The sequence below is a fragment of the Scomber japonicus genome, chromosome 21 (assembly GCF_027409825.1).
Source record: "Scomber japonicus isolate fScoJap1 chromosome 21, fScoJap1.pri, whole genome shotgun sequence".
In the NCBI taxonomy this organism is placed as follows: domain Eukaryota; kingdom Metazoa; phylum Chordata; class Actinopteri; order Scombriformes; family Scombridae; genus Scomber; species Scomber japonicus.
The window spans coordinates 5,676,865-5,699,309 of NC_070598.1; the positions used below are offsets into that span (position 1 = coordinate 5,676,865).

At 38.6% G+C, this 22,445-nt stretch overlaps 2 protein-coding genes across 2 annotated transcripts in view; both read left to right on the top strand.

Annotated features, from left to right (window-relative positions):
- Nucleotides 1-6,094: 6,094 nt before the first annotated feature.
- Nucleotides 6,095-7,461, top strand: LOC128382717 (B-type lectin plumieribetin-like). Its single transcript, XM_053342729.1, has 3 exons — nt 6,095-6,132; nt 6,944-7,037; nt 7,147-7,461. Exons 2-3 carry the CDS (start codon nt 6,948-6,950, stop codon nt 7,405-7,407), a joined length of 351 nt encoding a protein of 116 aa, XP_053198704.1. The 5' UTR covers nt 6,095-6,132; nt 6,944-6,947; the 3' UTR covers nt 7,408-7,461.
- An 8,008-nt stretch (nt 7,462-15,469) lies between these two features.
- nrbp2b (nuclear receptor binding protein 2b) overlaps nt 15,470-22,445 on the top strand; it is a 42,214-nt gene continuing 35,238 nt past the window's right edge. The window contains exon 1 of the mRNA XM_053342716.1: nt 15,470-15,645. Within this exon, the coding sequence (XP_053198691.1) occupies nt 15,526-15,645 (120 nt within the window). The 5' untranslated portion in view covers nt 15,470-15,525. The remainder of the gene's footprint in view (nt 15,646-22,445) is intronic.

Sequence of the window (22,445 nt, forward strand, 5' to 3'; positions counted from 1 at the left end):
GACAAAATGCGTGTAGAATTGTGGGTATGGACAAAATGCACTTGTAGAGTCTACCAGTCTGCAATTGTGGTTAAGTCCAGACATTTGGACTCAGTCCTAGTGCCGTGCAAGTTCTGGAGGGATAACAGATTGCACATAATGAGGACTATGCGGAAGGACTCAGCGGTCTTGAGTCATTAGTCACTCCGGGTGAAAAGGGTGGATGTTAAATCAAGACAATATCTTTCTAAGTCTTTTTGGTACCAAATTCCCCTTTTTTGTTACAATCCTTCTATTGTAGCTAAACAGGAAACCGCTGTCCCTCAAGATACAAAGAGGGATTTTTTTTCAATTAAAAAGCTATAACTGTTGAACATATCCACTTTATTCTCCCTTCTCTGGTGGCTTACGCCTCACATAAAGTTAAAAACCTTCAAATGTCGTTAATAATAGGTACATCAGTCTCATTTACCCCTTTTCCACCAAGCTGGAGCCAGTGCTGGTTCGGAGCTAGTGCTAGAGCCAGTGCTCAGTTGGTGCTAATCCAATCACCTTTTACGAACCTGTTGCTTTTCAACCGGCAAGGAGCCACGCGATTACTTCACTGTATAACGTAGCCAGCGCGCGCCTTTGAAGCACTTTTATGATTCACCAGTGAGAGGCAGAAACATGGCGCAAGGCATCTAGCCTGCCGGAAACGAAGAAGAAGAAGAAGAAGAAGACAGCTCTGGCAAAAAAATTATAAAAATAGTACTTTTAATCAACAAATCTTTAACCCACTGTAAATACCACGCTAGTCAGCTAATGAACGTTAACCCTGCTAGTCTGCCATTAAACATTAACCCCGCTAGCCGGCTAATAAATGTTAGCCCCGCCCCCAGTCCGCTGACATAATCGGTTCTTGCTTTATAGACCAGCAAAGAGTTGGTGCTCACTCTGGCTCCCCTTCTGAGGCTCCGGGCTGGAGCTTTGGCGGTGGAAAAGCAAAGAACCGGTGCTTAGTCAGGCTCTGGCTCCGAACCAGCTCCAGCTTGGTGGAAAAGGGGTAATGCAAAGCGACTTACAAAACATATTTTCCCATTTTCAGTGTCTTAGATCGATGCAACAAATACACAAAGAATGAAATGCAGCCTCTGATAGCACCAAGAAATGTGCATCACTTGAAAACCACTACCTGTCCGGTCTCCCATCTGTGCACAGAGGTGCATTTCGGAGTGCTTTGTGAATAAGGGGAGAACAGGGTTGGTATTCACACTTTTTACTTTCATTTGAAAGTAAAAAGTGTGCATCCTTAAGTCCCTTTCAGTCTGTGATGGAAACTCAAAGTGTCAGGTTGGAATTAAGTGACCTTACTCTCCTTAAGCACATGCTGTTCAAAAGATGTGGACTGTCAAAAACATCTGAGCATGGTCAATATCTTTCAAAGTCTTTTTTGGTTTTAAATTCCCTCTTTTTGTTACCATACTTCCAGTGTAGCTGAACAGGAAACAGCCAGGTCCTTTTTACTTCTTAAAAAACTGTAACTGAACACAAACTGTCTATGTATGCTGACGATTTACTGTTCTGTATATCTGATCGCTCCATCTCTGTCCCTGCTGCCGTTTCCATTGATTCCACTTAAGCTGCAATAAGTTTCCTCATAAAATTGCTCATAATAGTTTTATTGTCTTGGTGTGCATGTCACAGATAGTTTTGGAAAGTTTTTTTCAGCTAACTTTGACTCTTTTTTAGCCCCTACTAAGGATGATTAAGATAACGATGAGAGCTCTCTCTTTAGTTGCAAGGATTGAATCGATTAAAATGAACACTGCCCCTAAACTTTAATATTTATTTCAGTGTTTACTGGGTTTTTGTTCCCTTTCATTTTTCAAAAAGATTGATGGGAAGACTCCAAGGATCGGGAAACAGCTGATGCAGAGGCCCAGATTGGATGGGAGCCTAGCACAGCCAGATTTTTAGGTCCTAGTACTGGGCTGCCAATTTTAGGATTATTCAGTACTGGTTGCAGAATAGAGTCATATCTTTGTCCTTGATGTGGCTGGAGATGGAGACAGCCTCAAGATCTGGAATCAATTCAGACAGCACTTTGGGTTTCAGACAACCTCTCTCTCTCTCTGCTCCAGTGGCTTCAAACCCACCCTTCCCTTCCATCTGTGGCTGATAGTGTTTTTTCAACATGGTCTAGCTTTGGTAATAAAAACGTCCGAGATCTTTATATAAATAATATATTGGCTACATTTGAACAACTATTAGCTAAGTTTGATGTCCCCAAAGATTTATTTTTTTAAAGATACTTAAAGATCTGGAGTTACATCCGCAGTATTTCCACTTCCTGCTAAAAACACTTTTCTTATCTCGTATCCTACTCTGAGCCTGGCTATAATTTACAGGAAAATTAGTCTTTACAAGCCACCTCATTGAATAACATTAAATTGGCATGGTTGAGGAGGACTTAAGTGAGGAAATACAGGATGAGAGAGGCATTTCGGAGGGTTCATAAGTCTTCCATTTGTGCTCGGCAAGGTCTTATCCAATGTAATCTTATTCATAGGGCCCATTAGACCAAAGCAAGGCTATCCTAAATGTGTAATGATGTGAATCTTAAACTGTGTAAGATGTAACCAGCCACCTGCGAATCATGTCCACATGTTTTGGGGTTGCCCATCTCTAGCTGGTTTTAATACACTCTCAGAAATCAACAGTAAACAGATTGAACCAGAGGCCATAATAGCATTATTTGGGTTTTCTCCAACCGCACTGCATCTGACAAAAATTAACAAGGATGTTATCACCTTTGTTACTCTGTTGATGAGACCACAAATCATGCTCAGATGGAAATGTCCTGTACCTCCATCTCATGTCCTTTGGATGAAAGGTATCTTAAATTGTATCAAGCTGGAAAAAAATCAAACATACACTAAAGGAGTCTATTTTTTCTTCTTATGTTAAGTGGCTAGATTTTCCTTCTGTTGTATTGTTGTTCCTCATTTTACTTCAAATACCTAATGTGTAATTTACAAATGCAATTATTTTGTAATGTAGATTTCACTAAAAGCTCAATATCAATCTTTATTTATCAGTCTTTATTTATATATAGCACCAAATCACAATAAAAGTAATCTCAAGACACTTTACACAGAGAGCAGGTCCAGAGTAGACCGTACCCTTTAATTTAATTCAAAGAGACTCGACATTCCACATGAGCAAGCACTTAGCGACAGTGGCAAGAAAAAACTTCCTTTCAATGTGAGGAAACCTTAGGCAGAACCGGGCTCTAAGTGGGCGGCCATCTGCCTCGACTGCTCGGGGTTGAGAGGGAGAGAGAGGGTAACGGAGAAATAAAGAGGAGAGAGAGGCGCATTGAAAATCAACATTGGAAATAGTAGGTCCAGGATAGGAATTGGTATCAACTCCAGATTACCTGTGAGGAAGTGATGAAGTTTAAGTTAGTGAATGCATTAAATAGTACATGAAAAGTAATGAAAGCAATAAAAATAGACTGTGTGAGTGTTTAACCCTCCTGTTGTCCTCAAGTCAAGGAAGGACTGAGGAAGGAAGGAAGGAAGGAATGATGAAGTAAAGGAGTAAGGAGGGAGGGAGGAAAAGAGGAAGGCAGTAAGAAGAGAAGGAAGGGAGGAAGGAAGGTAGGAAGGAAGGAAAGGGGGAAGGAAGGAAGGAAAAGAAGGACAGAAGGAAGGAAGGAAGGAAAGGACAGAAAGAAGGTGAGAAGGAAGGAAGGAAAAGAAGGACAGAAGGAAGGAAAGAAGGACAGAAGGAAGGGAGGAAAGAAGGAAGGAATGACGAAGTAAAGGAGTAAGGAGGGAGGGAGGAAAAGAGGAAGGCAGTAAGGAGAGAAGGAAGGGAGGAAGGAAGGTAGGAAGGAAGTAAGGAAAGGTGGAAGGAAAAGAAGGACAGAAGGAAGGAAGGAATGAAAGGACAGAAAGAAGGAGAGATGGAAGGAAGGAAGGAAGGAAGGAAGGAAAGAACAGTCAAAAGAGACGGGGTCAATTTGACCCGGGAGGACGACAGGAGGGTTAAGACTGTAACTGTGGAACATATTCGCTTTATTTGACTGCCTCTGATGACTAAAGCCTCATATTAGCTTTAGATAATTAAGATTGAATACATGTTTCTGTTCATTTAGTAAAGGAGGAACAATCACAGCAAACAAAACCTGCTCCAGTGACCCTGACTGTTTTTTGTTTGAGTATCCTTCAACTCTCAGTAGCCCCAGATTTCACCCTGTCTTTTGATATTTCCACAAGGAACAGACCAGAACCAGCTGTGTACATAAATGATGCCTGAACATACAGTTCATCTTGCTGCATTTCCTCTCTCATTTTCAGGAGATGAGGACAAGCAGGGACGGTGCACTGCAAGAAAATTAGTTACAGCAGTGGGGCTCCTACGCTTTTGGCTGTATGTGTCTACTGGTTAACAAAAGATGATCAACAATAGAAGTAGCATAAAAGAATCCGCATTAACCTGTTGGCTATTAACTTGTTATTTTTAGTGTCCTTTCCCAGGGATTTTCTTATCAAGGCTTCACGGATGAATCATACAATCTTAAAGCGTCTCTTTGATATTCGCTATCAACAACGCTTGCCTTCAGATGCTGCTAAGACTCTCTCCTCTAATGTGATAGTTGAGTGCTTTATTTCAGATGTAACACTGTTAAATAAATATAAAAGAAAGTCAGATTTGATTTGCTGAAGTTTGGGTGTCCATCTGCAGTGCAACAATAGAGGAAATTGCATTCAGTGGCAACGAGGCTGTTATGTAACTCACATTTGTTGTGCATTAAGAGGGTTTTATTTTCTTTACAGGCTGAATTCCTCATCATGGACAGCTGCCAGTTGTATCCCCACCCACTCTTATTCAGTACTTGCTGCCTGTGGAGCGGTATCACTCACATGTAACCTCTTACTAAAACTACTTTAGATACTCTAAAAAATGATTTCCTCTAACTGACATACATTTCTATTCAAAGTAACTTTTGAGTATTTGCAGATGGACCAAAGGAGCACATAAAGTTGTTGTGTATTTTACGGTATATTAGCCCAGCTGTGAGAACATTTGGCTCCTTAATCATGTTATTAGAAAACATCTTTATTTTAGTTTTTGTCTCTTTGGCTCACTTTGTGGGTTGTATAAATAGAAATGGACTTGACTTAAACCATTTTGCCTCCTTTACATCCATAACAAAAACATCTCAGTATTTTACTTCCTATACTACTTCTCGAAAAAGGAAACCAATCAAAGATCATTATAAGTTTGTTCATTTTTCTTCTTGTGCAGTTTGTGCATTGTGCAAATAAAAACTTGATTTTTAAGTTCATGTGAAGACAGTATGAGGTACAGTTAGTTTGAGTGCACATTTACAGTCCCTCTTTGTACCTCAATGTACAGTGTCTTCCTGTGCAGCTGCAGTGAACGGATAGGGGGGCGAGTGGCTTGGCAAGAAAGGGACCTTACTTAAAGACCTTAAGAAAAAGAGATTAACTTTATTTTACTCAGTTGGACAGCTGATGCATTATATAAGTTGCATATAAACTTTTAATAGATCTGCACCACAAGAGGGGAATAAGGCAAGTGGACCCAAATGTAAAGACTGCAGGCTGACAGAGGCTGGAAAATGTACTTTAAGGGGTAACTCAACAAAGAGGCAAATCACACAGAGACCCAACTGAGCTGAAAACCTGAAAAACTATATAGACAAGTAGTGATTACAAACAGGACACAAGTAAAACACACTAAGGTGGGAAAACACAAGAAATAAAAATAGCACACACACAAACACACACACATAAAATGGGAAAAATTATTCAAAATAAGACACAAAACTCAAAAACAACCCAAACGACATGAAATGATGTGACAGGCCAGTATATGGTCCAAGCACTGACCTCCTGAGAAAAACAGCACTAATTTAAAGAATGTGTAATGAGAACTGAATGTACTGATCTCAATAAAAGAACCGAACAACCGTGGAAAAAAAGGGGGCATGGCACTCTCCTCTCTGCCAACTTCCCTCCCCCATTTTCTCTCTCTCCACACCCAGATCAGATAATATAAAATGGAGTGAATTCTACCTCTTTTACTCCACTTCCTTTCATCAGCTGTCGTCTGTCTGGTATTGGAACATCCGAGTCTGTAAGTACTTTGCAACTCTTTACTTGATTGATGCATTCATACATTTCTGTGCAAGAGTAGTTTGATGCAGACGTGTTGCAGACTCTACTGTTAAATCTTTTGGGTTTTTTTTTTGTTGTTGAAATGCTTGTTGATGTTGGGTAGAAGGAAAAATTAATTGCAGACACTGATTGCACCAAGAATTGTGCATCACTTGCAACTGCTATCTGCCCTATCTCAAGATCTGATTCATAAAAGATAATGGCTTCTGATATTGCAGCATAAGCACGCCCATATAGTTTTGCAGCTGTTTCCTATTTACTCTGATTGCAATTATGCATATGGAAAATTGTAAGTGTTGCAAGCAGTCTGATAATGCGAGGTGTTGCATGTCATCTTTGATAACAAGTAAAGTGAGAATTGTTGGACTTGGCATTCTGAATCTGCGACTGATTTCGGTCTAAGTTAAATTAAAAAGCTTTGAGCACTGCTGCCATGATTACAAGAGTCTGGGCGTGACTCACTTTACAAAAGCTTCATTCACCAGCATCTAATGGTGTCACACTGACTGCAACTAACTAGTGTGGACTGAGTTTTTGCAATAAGGCCACAGGGTTGGTTGCCAAACTTTTTTTTTGTTCATTTGAATCTCTCAAAAACCTATTTTATTGATTTAAAAAATATATATCATCACATTCAAAAGATGTATACTGTTAAATATGTTGTGTGTACTTGTGACAGCCATCCCCATCATGAGGTTGGTAGTCCCGATGTTATTTTAATGGGGAAAAATTATCTTGTGAACTCATCTGAGAATTTAATTGTGTTTCAGAATCATGAGCAGGAACTACTTGTCCAAAAATGATGAGCTCCGCAGAGGAGACTACCTGATGTCCAACAACAGGCAGTGGAAAGCTGTTTTCGAGGTAAAATATTTAGACACTCAAGACACAAGATGATACATGTTTACTGATATTGTGTAAAATTATATGTAGAAGCAACCGATTACTAACATTCACTGTTTCTTGCCTGCAGGATGATGGCAACTTTGTCATCTATGGCTGGAAGCCAGTATGGTCCACTGACACTGCTGGATCTGATGCAACCCGCCTGTGCATGCAGGCTGACTGCAACCTGGTCATGTACAACAAGGCTGACCAACCCAAGTGGCACACAAACTCTGCCAAATCTGCATGCAACATGTGCCGTCTTCACCTGACAGATGACGGCAAACTGGTGCTGGACAGGGAGTGCGATCAGATCTGGACCTCTGTTAACTCCAAAGGCATGAAGTAAATTGCAGTATGAGTTATCAGGAAACCCGTTAATGTAATCTGGGATCAAATAAAATTTTTTCCTACAATACATTAATGTGTCTTCCTTCTCTTTATAGTGGGTTCTGGTTAAGTAGTGGGCATAGGTTTAAATATAGCTCTAGGGTTCCTTCATGTTCATAAATAAAGTAATATGTTTTATCCAGAATACAGAAATACACAAACACCCAAAACTAAATAGTCTCCTGTAATTGTTCTGTGGAGCAGACTGGTATTAGATCTTTAGTTATAGAGAAGAAGTGTTGCATTGACTTACAATCAGTACATTTAAAGGGAGCTGTGTGAAAGCCAAGCACGTGAGACCAGGGACAGAAATACAAACATGAACGAATAAATGCCTGATCAGTAACATATCCCATGTTTGTTTAACCTTTATGCGACATGTGTGAATCCCGTTACATTCCTTGTCAGTCTCACTTCCCCTTCGATAACAATGACTTCTTAGATTCGGAGTCATTGTGTGTATCAGATGTACCTTGAAATAAGCTTTTCAGTTCTCCTTTCATAGCTGAAGAGACTCACATTTTTGCTTACACAAGATAAGTGTCAGCAGGGAGTTTTATTTCATTATAAATTTTGCCAACTTTAAATTAAAGCAGGGATACAGGCGAGGATACATGTGCAGGTGCAGAGGCAGAGTACAACACCAAATGTAATAATAACACATAAGCGCTTGAACGATAATAGCACCCGAGGGGCCAAATTTGTCAGTTAGCCACTTGTTGAAACTAATACGTGCAAAGTCTGAGGGGCCAAAAGCATCACAGATTTTCTCAGTTTCTGTGATTGCATTAGTAATGTCACTGGGGGAAATAATTAGGGGAGCAAACTGGGAGGAAAATATTTTCAATATCAACTTTAAAATGTGGATTTACAGTCGTTTTTAACATGTAGCCTAGATAAACAGAAAAACTCATTAATTTAATCTAATACATACGCTGATTTATCATCTATAATTTTAAAATGGGACCAAAACTTACTAAATAAACTTCATGGTGCATTGAAGAAGACTTGAAACTATCGATTAAGACCATAAACTCATTAAGAAAGTGTTTACATGGGTTATAAATCAAGTTAGAAGACTTCCATACTACTGGACTTCTTGTTGCAACCAGTGGAGTCGCCCCCTGCTGGCTATTAGAGAGACTGCAGGTTTAAATCACTTCTGCATTGGCTTCACTTTTAAGACAGGGAGCTATCTGCTTGTGTTTTTTTAAACAGCGTTTCTATTTATTGCCAGTTTTCCCTTTTTTTCGTCATTTCAACTCCACAACTTTTCAGTTCATACGTTCTCGTGTCTGAAACATTTTCATCCACATATTTAATGAAATCACAGGTTGTTTTATGTGCATGAGGCACACCAACATCTGCCATCCTTGTCTTCAGTTTTTTATAGGTAAAGAAAAAAGAGCAGGACACTTGCATGGACTTGACTCCATTTCTTTTCTGCTTCTTCATCTCTCAACGTCTCTCAACATCCTGATCTACAGCGACCCCTAGTGGCGAACTTTATACATAACACAGTGCCTATTTAACAGCGTTGTTTGTTTTTTTCTAAGTTTTTTCAGTGTTAGATTATTTTTTTTAAACCCAACTCAAATTTAAATACCTGTTCGTGATTTTGCTTGCTTTGCTGCCATTTCAGCTTCAATAAGGGACAACACACTGTGACTCTAATCACACTATAGTCTCTGCAGATTTATTCACCCCATTTTGCATATGTGCATTATTATTCCCTCCATAGTGAAGTTGTAGAATTTCCAGTTGTAGAATTAAAACTGCATATTTCTAATACCTTCACTTCACAGGAAATTTAAAGATATTACTCTTTCAAGATGATTTGCAACCTTGACAACCCACTGGTTTTAAAGTATGCATTCAAACCTGTGAAACTATGCTCCCTTGCAGTGGTGGACGAAGTACACAGACCACGTACTTGAGTAGAAGTTGAGATACCTAGTGTAAAATATTACTCCAGTAAAAGTGAAAGTGCTCCCTTTAAATGTCGACTTGAGTAAAAGTATAAAAGTACTTGGCTTCAAATGTACTTAAGTATCAAAAGTAAAAGTAATTTGGTGTAATGTAGTTCCAATGTCTTGGTATGTCCTTTATACACTCAATCAAGTCATTTAAGGTTAAAAAGCCCACTAACACCACCCTGAAAACAAAATGTTTTCCATTTGTGATATCTGGTATTGATATCTTTTGAAATTATCATAAGCACATCATACTAAATGGAAATCACCTGATTAGGAATTAATAGGGAGGGGGAAAACCACACTAGACACATATTTCTTTAACTTCCATGTGTTGGCAGGGCAGGCTACTGGACAGCGAAACTTTGTCAAATGAATGCTAATAGAGATATGGATGGAGGAGAAGGCAAGTTGGGACAAGTAGCCAGGTAGGGGGCCGGGCCAAAACTGCTCGACACACGATGTGTTCTGATTGGTACACTTGCGGTGCACGTTCATTTGGACCTGTCACAGCAGCTGGTCATGCATGCATGTTGTGGAAAGGAACATTGAAAGGAACGACAGGTTTTTGGAAAGTAGTTGAGTAAAAAGTAAGATTTTCCTCTTCCAAATGTAGTTGAGTCAAAGTATAAAGTCTCACAAAACAATGATACTCAAGTAAAGTACAGATCCGCTAAAAAGTTACTTAAGTACAGTAACAAATTACTTGTACTTCGTTACTGTCCACCACTGCTCCCTTGACAGCTTTGAATTTGATTTAATTTGATTAATTCATGCTTGCAGTAGAGTATACAGGAAAAACTGCAGAATGTTACATCAGAAAACATTAAAATCAGAGAGAAAACACATAAAACAGACACTTTATAGATACAAGACAATAAAAAAATGTGTTTACATACATTAGTGATAATGAGTGGGGCTCAGATTTCCATTAAGAATATTTTTACATTACGTTCAAATATGTGGGGCTTTGACTTTACCCCTCCTGTTGTCCTTGAGTCAAATTAACCTTTAAAAAAATATGGATTTATGTCATCTGATCACCTGGAAATTAGAAAACAAATACATGGATGGCTCCATACTAAATTCTTAATAATCATCACTACTTTCATTGAATTTTTATGCTTTATAAAACAGTATCAGTTTTGACCTGAGAGGACAACAGGTGTGATTAGATGCTGCCATTCAAATATCTGAAATGGTTTCCAAACTGTATCCTGACTAAACTTTGTGACATATACCATACCATATTTTCCTTTGATGTTGAGTTTAGTTAAAATAATGCATAATTTCTGCTTTTTTTAACTCCATACATTTTCAAAAATAAATGCAAAATTTGTGGTAATACGTTGTAATGAAGTTGGCTAAAAAGGTCTAACACACAGTTGGGTGATAATTTATACCTTATGCTTTTTAACAGTCAAAATTTACCCTGGAGGACAAAAGCTGCACAGTAAATGGGAAGAAAACAGGAAGGTTAATTTAAAAAAAAAATAATGAAAAACAGCCCAAACTGCAGCATGCCTACACCCTAATAAAGACTTATAGAAGTTATTTAAATGCAGTTACATAAAGAGCATAACACCAATAAGTCCATCCATCTCATTTAGGCAAAAGTATTCCCTCAAATCTGCCAAAAATCTACGACTACATATATTTTAAGACACTCTGCCCCAAATTGTGCCTTCAAAAAAATAGGCAACCGTCCTTCAGGTGTTGACTGGCCATTATTACGTTGTTTCCGTCCCTCCTCTTGTCATTGCTGCCTGTTTCTGAAACCCCATTTTGTTGCCCTCGACGAGGCTCATCTCCTGTGCTCTTCGTGCCAAGTGTAAATCTCATTAACGGCGAGAGGAGATTGGCAGAGCAGCGGCTCATTGTGAGCACTGTGAGCGCTATAAATAGAGGAAGGAGGGTGATTACTCTATAGATCTGTGATTATAACTGAACTCTTAACCTCTGTGAGTCTAATAATATTTCTATTAAGCTGCTGAGTGTTGCTATGGTGAAAAAAAAAGAAAATCCAAATTGTTTTATAAATTCAAAAAAGCCACTATGAATATTATGAAGTAAATATATTCAATCCTGCAAATGAACATTCCTGCACACACTCATTAATATCTTTGTTCTAGAGATGAGTTTCACACTTTGACCACTAGATGGCGAACTAGCTTCACATTCAGAGCTGCTCCCATGAAGTAATCTAAACCTCTTCTCCCTGCTTGGGAAGGCAGACAGGTTACCGTATTCTTTCTAGTTTGAGCGCAACAGGAAACAGACTATAAACCTACAGCGCTGTTTGCAGATTTTGGGCTTTTTTAAGAGCAGGATGGTGATTTATTTTAATTTTTTTAATAGAGAGAGAGGAATACACCTTTAAATTAAACAGTTGTGATTGTCCGGGAGCTTTTAGGGATTTATTTAAAGTAGAATTTTTTATTAAGACGTATTATTTTATGTATTATTATATTCATTATCTATAATTAAGTAGAGCCCTAGTGTCTATTCAGAAAATCCAAATCATTACTAAACTTCTAAGAGATGTCACATATGTTAATTTTGTATTGTCATCACTATTTGTCCTCTGACATGGTAAAAAAATAATAATGTGTGCATATAATTGTGTGTATTTGTGTGCATATTATTATCAATTGTTTGACTCATTGGTAAAATAGTTGCTGTTGATCCTGTACTGAACCCTGCACCCACACACCTCCTACTCTTTCAGCACTCAAACTATGCAAAACTCATTATATTTACTACCATTATAATCATTCCATGCTCAGACATCAGTGTTCACAGGCTTTAAAAAAAATAGTTGGTGGTGGTTGTGTATACTGAATAATTTGGACCATGTGAACACAGTATCAACTAAAATAATTAAACCCTTAAATGCAGATTTTGACAAGACAAGCACATGATATCAGTTAATAATGCACCTTGATATTGTAATTAGAGCCAGATTGATGCATCAATTTGATAAATTTGAGAGATTATTGAATAGAAAATAATATGCACATATTCTGCATGTATAAGATTTTCATTATTATGAGCCAATATATTGATATAAGCGCTATCTTTTCTTATAAAAGTTGAGCTTGTTTCTCTCGGTTCACATGCATCCATGTCTGACGTGCTCCATAGTGACCATAAAATCCAGCACTTCTCTCCTCTTGTTCAAGACAGACAGATCAAATCCGGTCTAAAACTGTATGGCTGCGTACCTGCAAACCGAGAGCCACCCCCAGCCCCAACAGCCAACACCAGTATATCACAGGTGCTGCAGTCACCTGTCCATAAAGAGGAGGCGGAGGTGAGAAATGGCATCAATTGCTCAAAACGCAACTCATAATTCAAATCAGAATATTTCATGTTAATATCTCAATAAATCAGATAAATAATAATAATAGTTAAACCAGAAGAAAAAAAAATGAAAATCAAGCATTTGGCTCCAACAATTGATATCAGAGGGTTTTTTAACTTAATCTTGACATCTTCCCCCAAAAATCCAGTATCTCAGTGACTAAAAATGCCATTATTACCATGAATGTGGACACTAGAGATGTGAGGCCTTGGTCAGTTGGCTGCTTCACTTTGTTGGTAATCCAGTTTTATTTTTTCCACATATAAAATGAAATATTTAGGAGGAGCGTTGGTGTTAATTTGGCCTTTTCCTCTGATCCTCTAACACATTTCAGTATATGTGCAGACTAGAAATAGACCTATTATGGTATTTAACATGTCTAATTCTTGCATTTTACTATAAAATACTGCTTTATATTAATATTATCATGATTTTATATGGAGGCTAAATTGCTCATTTTTTCAAATTTAGGCCTCTGAATTTACTATTTGGGATTATTTTCCCTTTAATGTGTTTTGATGTGCTTGTTATCACAGGTTTTTACTCTCTGTGGCTCGTCGTCATGGTGAATTTGGAGGTTACATGTTTTGTAAGCCGCAGCTATAACCCACAGATCACAAGGTTTATTTTATTCTAATTCATACGGAGGTCATCCGTGCTTTACTGCTCCGGGTTTTTACCATCTCTATAAATCATTGAAACATTAATATCTGCCACTAGCTAACGACTGGTGAACAAATAATCAGTCTGCTTTGACTATCGGGACAATTCTGCTTTAGTTGGTAGTATTTTTCCACCACTGGAGTTATGACCCTTAAAACAGGAACCACATTAGACCACAGACTCTCTCTCTTATAAAGGAATAAAAGGCCCTTTCTCTTTTTTTTTTATTAACATATAAAAACCGGCCTGGCCTCTCTGGTGGCTCGTGCTGCTCCAGGTTCTGGTTTTATGGTAGTGACTGCTGCAGTATTTGGAGTTTTTATGATTATTTTTGATTTCATTCTCTCAGAAACAACACATAACAACTCCATAACAAGCATTTAAAAGACACAATCCAACTGGACATGCAGAGACAAAAAAAACATTAAATGAGTGATTAAATAAATAAAACAAAACTAACAAAAACAAGGTGTTGGGTATAAATGGAGCAGGATAAATACACAATGTTACAGACAGTGTTGGGGTTTAACTAGTCACATGTAATGGCGTTATGTAATTTTATTATAGAATAAATGTAACTGTAATCTGTTACAGTGACTGATGAAAATGTTGATGATTATAAAAGGAGGTTACATCTGAAATCAGACCTTTAAGATTTTACTCAGGAGGGTTTTTTCCTCATTTTTTAATATTTAACATGTTACTGAATACATATATTGCTGTTTTTAATTCTTTGAAATCAATATTTTTTTTAATATATTTAGTAAATAAATCATGATGTGAGCTTATTTGGAGCACACATGGAGCTTAAATGGAGTCACAGTACCAATTAAACCCACTTTATTCATCAAATATCTTTATTTGATATTCCTAAAATCTACATGAACTAATGAATACATTTTCCAATGAGAGATAAATGTTGCTTTATAAGAAATGATCTCCCTTATAAATCATGTCAGTATCCATGAAAAACAGCTGGACTTAGAATTTGGTGCTTAATGGGAACACTTACCCTAACAGCTGATCTTACAGCTTAGGAAGGAAGGAAGGAAGGAAGGACAGATGGAGGGAACATTTACCCTAACAGCTGAAAACATTGGTTAGAAAATTAGAAAAGTCATCAAATGTAAAAAGTTACATTACTTTGATGAAGTCATTGAAATAGTTAAATTACTTATTACATTTTAAATAGAGTAACTAGTAATCTGTAACCTTTTACATTTCCATAGTAACCTTCATGTAATGTTGGATGAGGTGCCACCGCTTTTTTTACGCACATACATAAATATATAGTGCGCATTTGCTGCTGTATTTACGGTACTGAGCTCCCATGTCCCTGCGCACGGTGCTTGGCAGGAGCTCCTCGGCTTCAGAGCAGCAGCAACACTGACAATGACGCGTGTGGAGGACGGCAGAAAAATGAACTCTCCCCCGGTGAAATAAAAGAGAAGAAAAAACCGAGAGGAGCTTGGATGAGCGCACCTGTACCGGAATCGTTTCGCCTTTACCGACCGAGCTTTTTTTTTTACCCCCGTGTGACTGTGAATGGACCGATCAGCAGAAAAACCATTTCGCAACCTATTTTGCATGCAGCCTACAGGGTGCATGAAGTCTGGGATATATTTTTCCAGCCTAGTCAGTTCTTCCAGAGCCTTTGCAATGTGTACACTCCTTGTTTTAATCTAAAGGAGGTGTGTGCGCGCGCGTTTTTCTTTTTTTCCCTTCTTCTTCTCTTTCTAACTGGGGTAGAGGAGGAGGAGGAGGAGGAGGAGGGCATCCTGTGATTGATTTAAGCAATATCCTATTTTTCCTGCAAAATGTTTTGAGCGCCAAGGGGGGCTGAGAGACAGAGAGAGAGAGAGAGAGAGAGAGAGAGATCTATAGGAAGAGATAGATAGAGAGAGAGAGCGCGCGCGGCTGGTGTCGTCTTCACTGCGTCTCTCTCCTCCTCTACAACGAAACAGACAAGACAGGAGGAAGAACAAGAAGCGGAGGTAGGAGGAGGAGGAAAGGAAAGGGAAGGGAAGGTGAAGGGAGGTTTTGGTTTGTGGAAAAACTGGAAATATACGGCGTTAAAATGACGATGTCTGTCCCGGAGAGAAAATCAGGATCCGAGGGGAAAGAGGAGGAGAGCGAGGATGAGAGTGAAATCCTGGAGGAGAGCCCGTGTGGTCGCTGGCAGAAGCGTAAAGAGCAGGTTGGTCCATTTGTCTGTCTCTATGTGTGTGTGTGTGTGTGTGTGTGTGTGTGATTTGCAACCCATCTGCTCTTTAAAGAAAAAGGGTAAATCAGTGAAGTTGCCCACTCTGAGCTGAGCATCCCCCCCTTTTTATTATGCAATGCTTGAGCCATCTCCCATGTATTATTGCTCTGGTGTGGTATTTATTTATTTATTTTTCGTGCACTATCCCACCTAAAAACCTCTCTCACTCACTGGCATCTGTGTTTTTATAGCCCACATGATGAAGTCTATTTTAGTGGTGACAGAAATCCAGTTTTCACTTCATTATCACTCCTGTTTCTCTTCAGGATTCTTGGCATTGACGCTCTTAAAGCACACTTGACTTAATTACAGGGTTCACCAAAAAAACCAAACACATAAACATGCTCCTAACAAGCCCTTACCACTTCCCCTTCATCACCAAAACTGAAACTAAAATTAGATTTTATGTATCATGAGATGAGGCTGCAGTTAAAATGAGGTAGTATAAAATGCAACTCATCAGAAATTGACTTAAAAAATGGATCATTGGCTCTATAAAATATCAAAAAACTCAGTCACAATTCATTAAAACCCAGTTTGACTCACTTTAAGTAAAAAAACCAAGAATATTCAGGTTTTAATTATAGAAAACCACAAAAAACCATGATTATTATCACAATTTATGAGTATGAGCTTGGGAATATTTATAATATTGCTTGAAAAATGATGCAATTTGCCATCAAAACAGACTAATCCTTTAATTTACTCATCATTTCAGCTTTAAATCCATACCAGAGTATTCACAGCTGTTATTTTATTGTGGGAATACTAACTTATGTTCCACTGACATAACTCAGAAAAGCAAACATGAGACTTTAATAGCTAATTTAGTTCATTTTTAATCCTAATTTGCTTGGAATCCATCAAAACAGTGATATGAGGCTTTATTATTATTATTATTATAATTTAATCTGTTAATTTTCTGTCAGTTAGGCCAATGTTTTCAAGATTCAAGATTCAAGATGCTTTATTTGTCAGTCATCATGTCAGACATGTGAGCGAGATATAGTACTCAGGTCTCAGATACTAAAATAAATTAAATCTAATTTAAAACAAGCTAAAACATCATATACAAATAAAACATAGTTAAAGTGACGGGTAGTATAAAGTGCATTTATCGAGGCAGAGTCCGAGTTTTGTTTCTAAATTGTCAGAAAATAGTAAAAAAATTGACATTATTACACTTTAAAACCACAAGCCAATGTCTTCAGATGGCTTAAACTCATATAAAGCAACACAACACAATCTTTTAATCCTACATACACAAAAATGAGCAGATTTCTTGTTGCAGCATTTTTTTTTAAAGGCATTCAAACAACTCGAGGATGTAAACAGTTGCAGTTGCTCCTACTGTATATTTGTACAGCTTTAAATCCATATCAGAGTATTCACAGCTGGAATTACTAACTTATGTTCCACTGACATAACTCAGAAAAGCCAACATGAGACTTTAAAAGCTAATTTAGTTCATTTTTAATCCTAATTTGCTTGGAATCCATCATTTTGCTGAAGAAAACAGTGATATGAGGGTCTATTATTTCAGTTTATCTCAGTTTTGACCAATGCTTTGCTTCTAAATGGTCAGAAAATAGTGAAAAATTGACATTATTACACTTTAAAACCACAAGCCAATGTCTTCAGATGGCTTAAACAACACATTTTGACTTCCACAGACTGTTTATTTCTCTCTGAATGACAACACAACACAAGCTTTTAATCCTACATACACAAAAATGGGCAGATTTCTTGTTGCATGTAAACAGTTGCTCCTATATTTGTGTCAGAAATAATGAAAAACATGATATAAGGCTCTATTATTTATTAAAAATCATTTAATCTGTTCATTTTCTGTCAGTTTTGGCCAATGCTTTGCTTCTAAATCATCAGAAAATAGTGAAAAATTGACATTATTACACTTTCTGATGGCTTAAACTCATATAAAGCACATTTTTACTTCCACAGACTGTTGATTTCTCTCTGAATGACAACATAACACAATCTTTTAATCACCTATACACAAAAATTAGCAGATTTCTTGTCGCAGCATTTTTTTTTTTAAAGGCCTCCAAAGCTGATTCAAACAACTCGAGGATGTAAACAGTTGCCAAGATGAGACTTTAATAGCTAATTTAGTTCATTTTTAATCCTAATTTGCTTGGAATCCATCATTTTGCTGAATAAAACAGTGATATGAGGCTTTATTATTTCTTTAAAATCATTTAATCTGTTAATTTTCTGTCAGTTTGGCCAATGCTTTGTTTCTAAATGGTCAGAAAATAGTGAAAAATTGACATTATTACCCTTTAAAACCACAAGCCAATGTCTTCAGATGGCTTAAACTGGCTTTATTTCTCTCTGAATGACAACATAACACAATCTTTTAATCATCTATACACAAAAATGAGCAGATTTCTTGTTGCAGCATTTTTTTAAAGGCCTCCAAAGCGATCCACACAACTCGAGGGGGATGTAAACAGTTGCAGTTGCTCCTACTGTATATTTGTGTCAGAAATAATGATCTATCTTCCTCTAGTGTTACTGAGCGGTGCACGTCCTGGTCTCTCTCAGGGTCTTGCAGCTGTTGTTGTGACTCTGCCACCTTCACGTCCCACCGTCCAGACGTGCTTGAACCTTCCCTCTCCCATAAATAAGGCCTCGCTTATTTCATGTCGACATCACAGGCACATAAAGAGCACCAGCAGCAGAAGCAGCAGCAGCAGCAATATTTGAGTCATTTCACTGCAGCTGAAACTCATCTGCACATGTTTTATAAGAAGAAGCTAAAAAGGAAGTTTGGTTTTTATCAGAGAGGAAACAAACATCTTCAAGCTTCTAAACGGCTCCAAACATTGTGAAGCAGCAGCAGGTGACGCCTCAGAGCTAGCAGCTCCCTGATAAGACAGAGGACTTAAGTTGAAGGTTATCTCTCGTACACACACACACACACACACACACACACACACGCACACACACTCGGAATCCGCACACACGCTCTCACTCTGTGTTTCATTAAGTATTCTTCATGTTGGAAAGCACACACACACACACACACACACATATACATATACATATACACATACACACACACACACACACACACACACACACGCACACACATGGCATCCACACTCACCATTTAGTATTCTTCATGTTGGAAAGCACACACACACACACACACACACACACACACACACACACATACACACACAAACACACACACACACACACAAACACACACACACACACACACAGATGGCATCCACACTCACCATTTAGTATTCTTCATGTTGGAAAGCACACACACACACACACACACACACACACACACACATACACACACACACACACACACACACACACACACACACACACACACATACACACACACACACACACACACACACACACACGGCATCCACACTCACCATTTAGTATTCTTCATGTTGGAAAGCACACACACATACACACACACACATATACACACACACACATACACACACACACACACACACACACACACACACTCACCATTTAGTATTACTCATGTTGGAAAGCACACACACACACACACACACACACACATTACACCGCTGTCAGACCCCCAGTGTTTTTCCACCCATTGATTAGCCGCCGTCTGTGTGTGTGTGTGTGTGTGTGTGTGTGTGTGTGTGTGTGTGTGTGTGTGTGTGCTTGTCTGGGCTGCTTCCACTGTCACATTTCCATTTACTCCCCACTGAGAAAGCATCAATCATTAAGAGGCTGGTTGGCACAGTAAATGAAAAGAAAATAAATTAAAAAAAAACCCATATGAGAATATTCACAGCTGTCATTTTTTGTTGGCCGTGTTTATCCTGGATTAAAAGTGTGTATGCTAAATTACATAAAATATTAACTTTAAATATTGACTTTAATATAGCTCATTTTGTTCTTTTTAATTACAATTTGCTTGGAATCCATATTTTTGCTAAATAAAACAGCAACATGGAGGAATAATAATTTAATCAGTTTGGTCAATACTTTGTTTCTAAATTGTCATAAAATAATAAAACATTGACTTTATTACGCCTTAAACTGTTTGCTGATGTCTTCAAATAGCTTCTTTTTACCAACCAAGTCAATTTAGTTTAGTTTAGTTTATTTGGATCCCCATTAGCTGTTACCTAGGCAACAGCTGCTCTTCCTGGGGTCAATTTAAACTCATATAAAGCAACAAAATGCATCAAATCCTCACATTTTAGCACCTTAAAATGTATATACTGTAACCTTAATGTATATACTGTATATAGAGCCTTTTTTAGTTTTCTTTTTACATTATAAACCACATTTGCACACATATTCAGTAGGGCTGGGCTGATTCTCTAACGATTTTTGGATCCCGATTCGATAAATAGTCAAAACCCCTAAAATATTCACTTTACAATTGCATAAATTGAAGATAAGATCATTTCATTTGAACTGTTCTCATTTAACCCTCCTGTTGTCCTCAGGTCAAGGAAGGAAGGAAGGAAAGAAGGAAAGGAGTAAGGAGGGAGGGAAGGAGGAAAGGAGGAAGGAAGGAAGTAAGGAGAGAAGGAAGGAAGTAAGGAAGGAAAGGAGTAAGGAGGGAGGAAGGACGGACGAAGGAAAGAAGGAAAGGTGTAACGACGAAAAAAGGAATGAATTTAGGAGAGAAGGAATGGAGGAAGGAAAGGAGGAACGAAGGACAGGAGGAAGGAAAGAAAGGAGGAAGGAGGAAAAAAGGAAGGAAGGAAGGAAAGGAGTAAGGAGGGAGGGAAGGAGGAAAGGAGGAAGGAAGGAAGGAAAGGTGTAAGGACGAAAAGAGGAAGGAATTTAGGAGAGAAGGAGGGAAGGAAGGAAAGGTGTAAGGACGAAAAGAGGAAGGAATTTAGGAGAGAAGGAAGGAAAGGAGGGAGGGAGGAAGGAAGCAAGGAAGGATGGAAGCTGCAAGGAAGGATGGAAGGAGGAGGGAGTAAAGAAAGAGGGAAGAAGGAAGGAAAGAATGAACAGTCAAAAGAGAGACAGGGTCAATTTGACCCGGGAGGACGACAGGAGGGTTAAAGTCTAAAAAAGGAGAATTATAGTCTGATATTTCACTTTATGACATAACAACCATCCAAATCCAATAGTTTTGTTTTTGTCTTCTCTCAATTAGCTTCAGTGTTTCCAGGCTTCAGTGTTTCCAGGCGGAGTTTGATCCAGACTATCTCAAACACAATGACTTTATCTCATAACAACTGTTGCCAACCGCTAATAAAGCAGCTTAAACAAGTTACAGCCGCCTCCAGTTATACTAAACCACATCTCTTAATATCAGTTATACAAAGCTATCAATTAGAAATACACAATGTTTTCATCTGTTAGGGTAAATGTTCCCTCCATCTGTCCTTCCTTCCTTCCTTCCATCCTTGCTTGCTTCCTTCTGTCCTTCCTTCCTTCCTTCTGTCATTCCTTTCCCTCCTTCTTACCTCCCTTCCTTTTGTCTTTCCTTTCTTCATTCCTTCCCTCCTCCCTTTTTCCTTCCTTCCTAACTCCCTTCCTTCTGTCCTTCCATCTTTACTTTTTTCCTTCCTTACTTCCTTCCTTCCTCCCTTCCATCCTTGCTTCCTTCCTTCCTTCTGTCCTTCCTTCCTTGCTTCCATCCTTCCTTCTCTCCCTCCTTCCTACCTCCCTCCCTTCCTTCCTTCCTTGCTTCCATCCTTCCTTCTTTCCCTCCTTCCTACCTCCCTTCCTTTTGTCCTTCCTTCCTAACTCCCTTCCTTCTGTCCTTCTGTCCTTCCTTCTTTCCCTCCTTCCTACCTCCCTTCCTTTTGTCTTTCCTTCCTTCCTTCCTTCCTTCCTTCCTTCCTAACTCCCTTCCTTCTGTCCTTCCTTCTTTACTTCTTTACTTCCTTCCTTCCTTCTGTCCTTCCTTCTTTCCCTCCTTCCTACCTCCCTTCCTTTCTTCCTTCCTTCCTTCCTTCCTTCCTCCCTCCCTTTTTCCTTCATCCTAACTCCCTTCCTTCTTTCCCTCCTTCCTTCTTTCCCTCCTTCCTTCCTTCCTTCCTCCCCCCCTCCCTCCTTTCCTTCCTTTCTTTCTTCCTCCCTCCTTACTACACAAGTGTTGCATGTTTCCTTGTTTGTTTGTTTTATCCCCCCTACACGCCCCCCTCCCCACCCCCCCCACCCCCTCCGCTCTCTCCGTCCAGCAGGCCTGGGTGTGTCTGAACTGCTTTGAAAATGCACATGAATGCTGGAGTAAATAAGTCAGTGGGTGAAAGTTGAGAATACATGCTGCCATATCTGTTATTCAGACTCAGGCATTAAAATAAACAGCAGTCACATGGTCAGCACATGGTATTGTTGCCCCCCCCCCCCACCCCCCCCCCCCTCGCATTGGCTGTTTTTCTCAGAAGACGCAGAGAAGTCGAAACGCTTTTTGGGATTTTGTAAATTGCATTAATGTGTGTTTGGCTTCAAAGTCGGTTTTTAACTCTCCAGAGGGTTGACCTTTTTTTTTTCTCTGGGATTGAAGCGACATCGGTCTCGTGACTCGTTCCTTGCTCAAGTTTGTTGTGTTTTTTTTGTTGGTTTGCGTGAAAAGAGACAAGAAAATGTTCCTACTCACACTAAACTTGAGGAATAGGAAGGTTACAGATTACTAGTTACTCTGTTTAAAATGTAATAAGTAATGTAACTATTTCAATGACTTCATCAAAGTAATGTAACTTATTACATTTCATGACTTTTCTGATTTT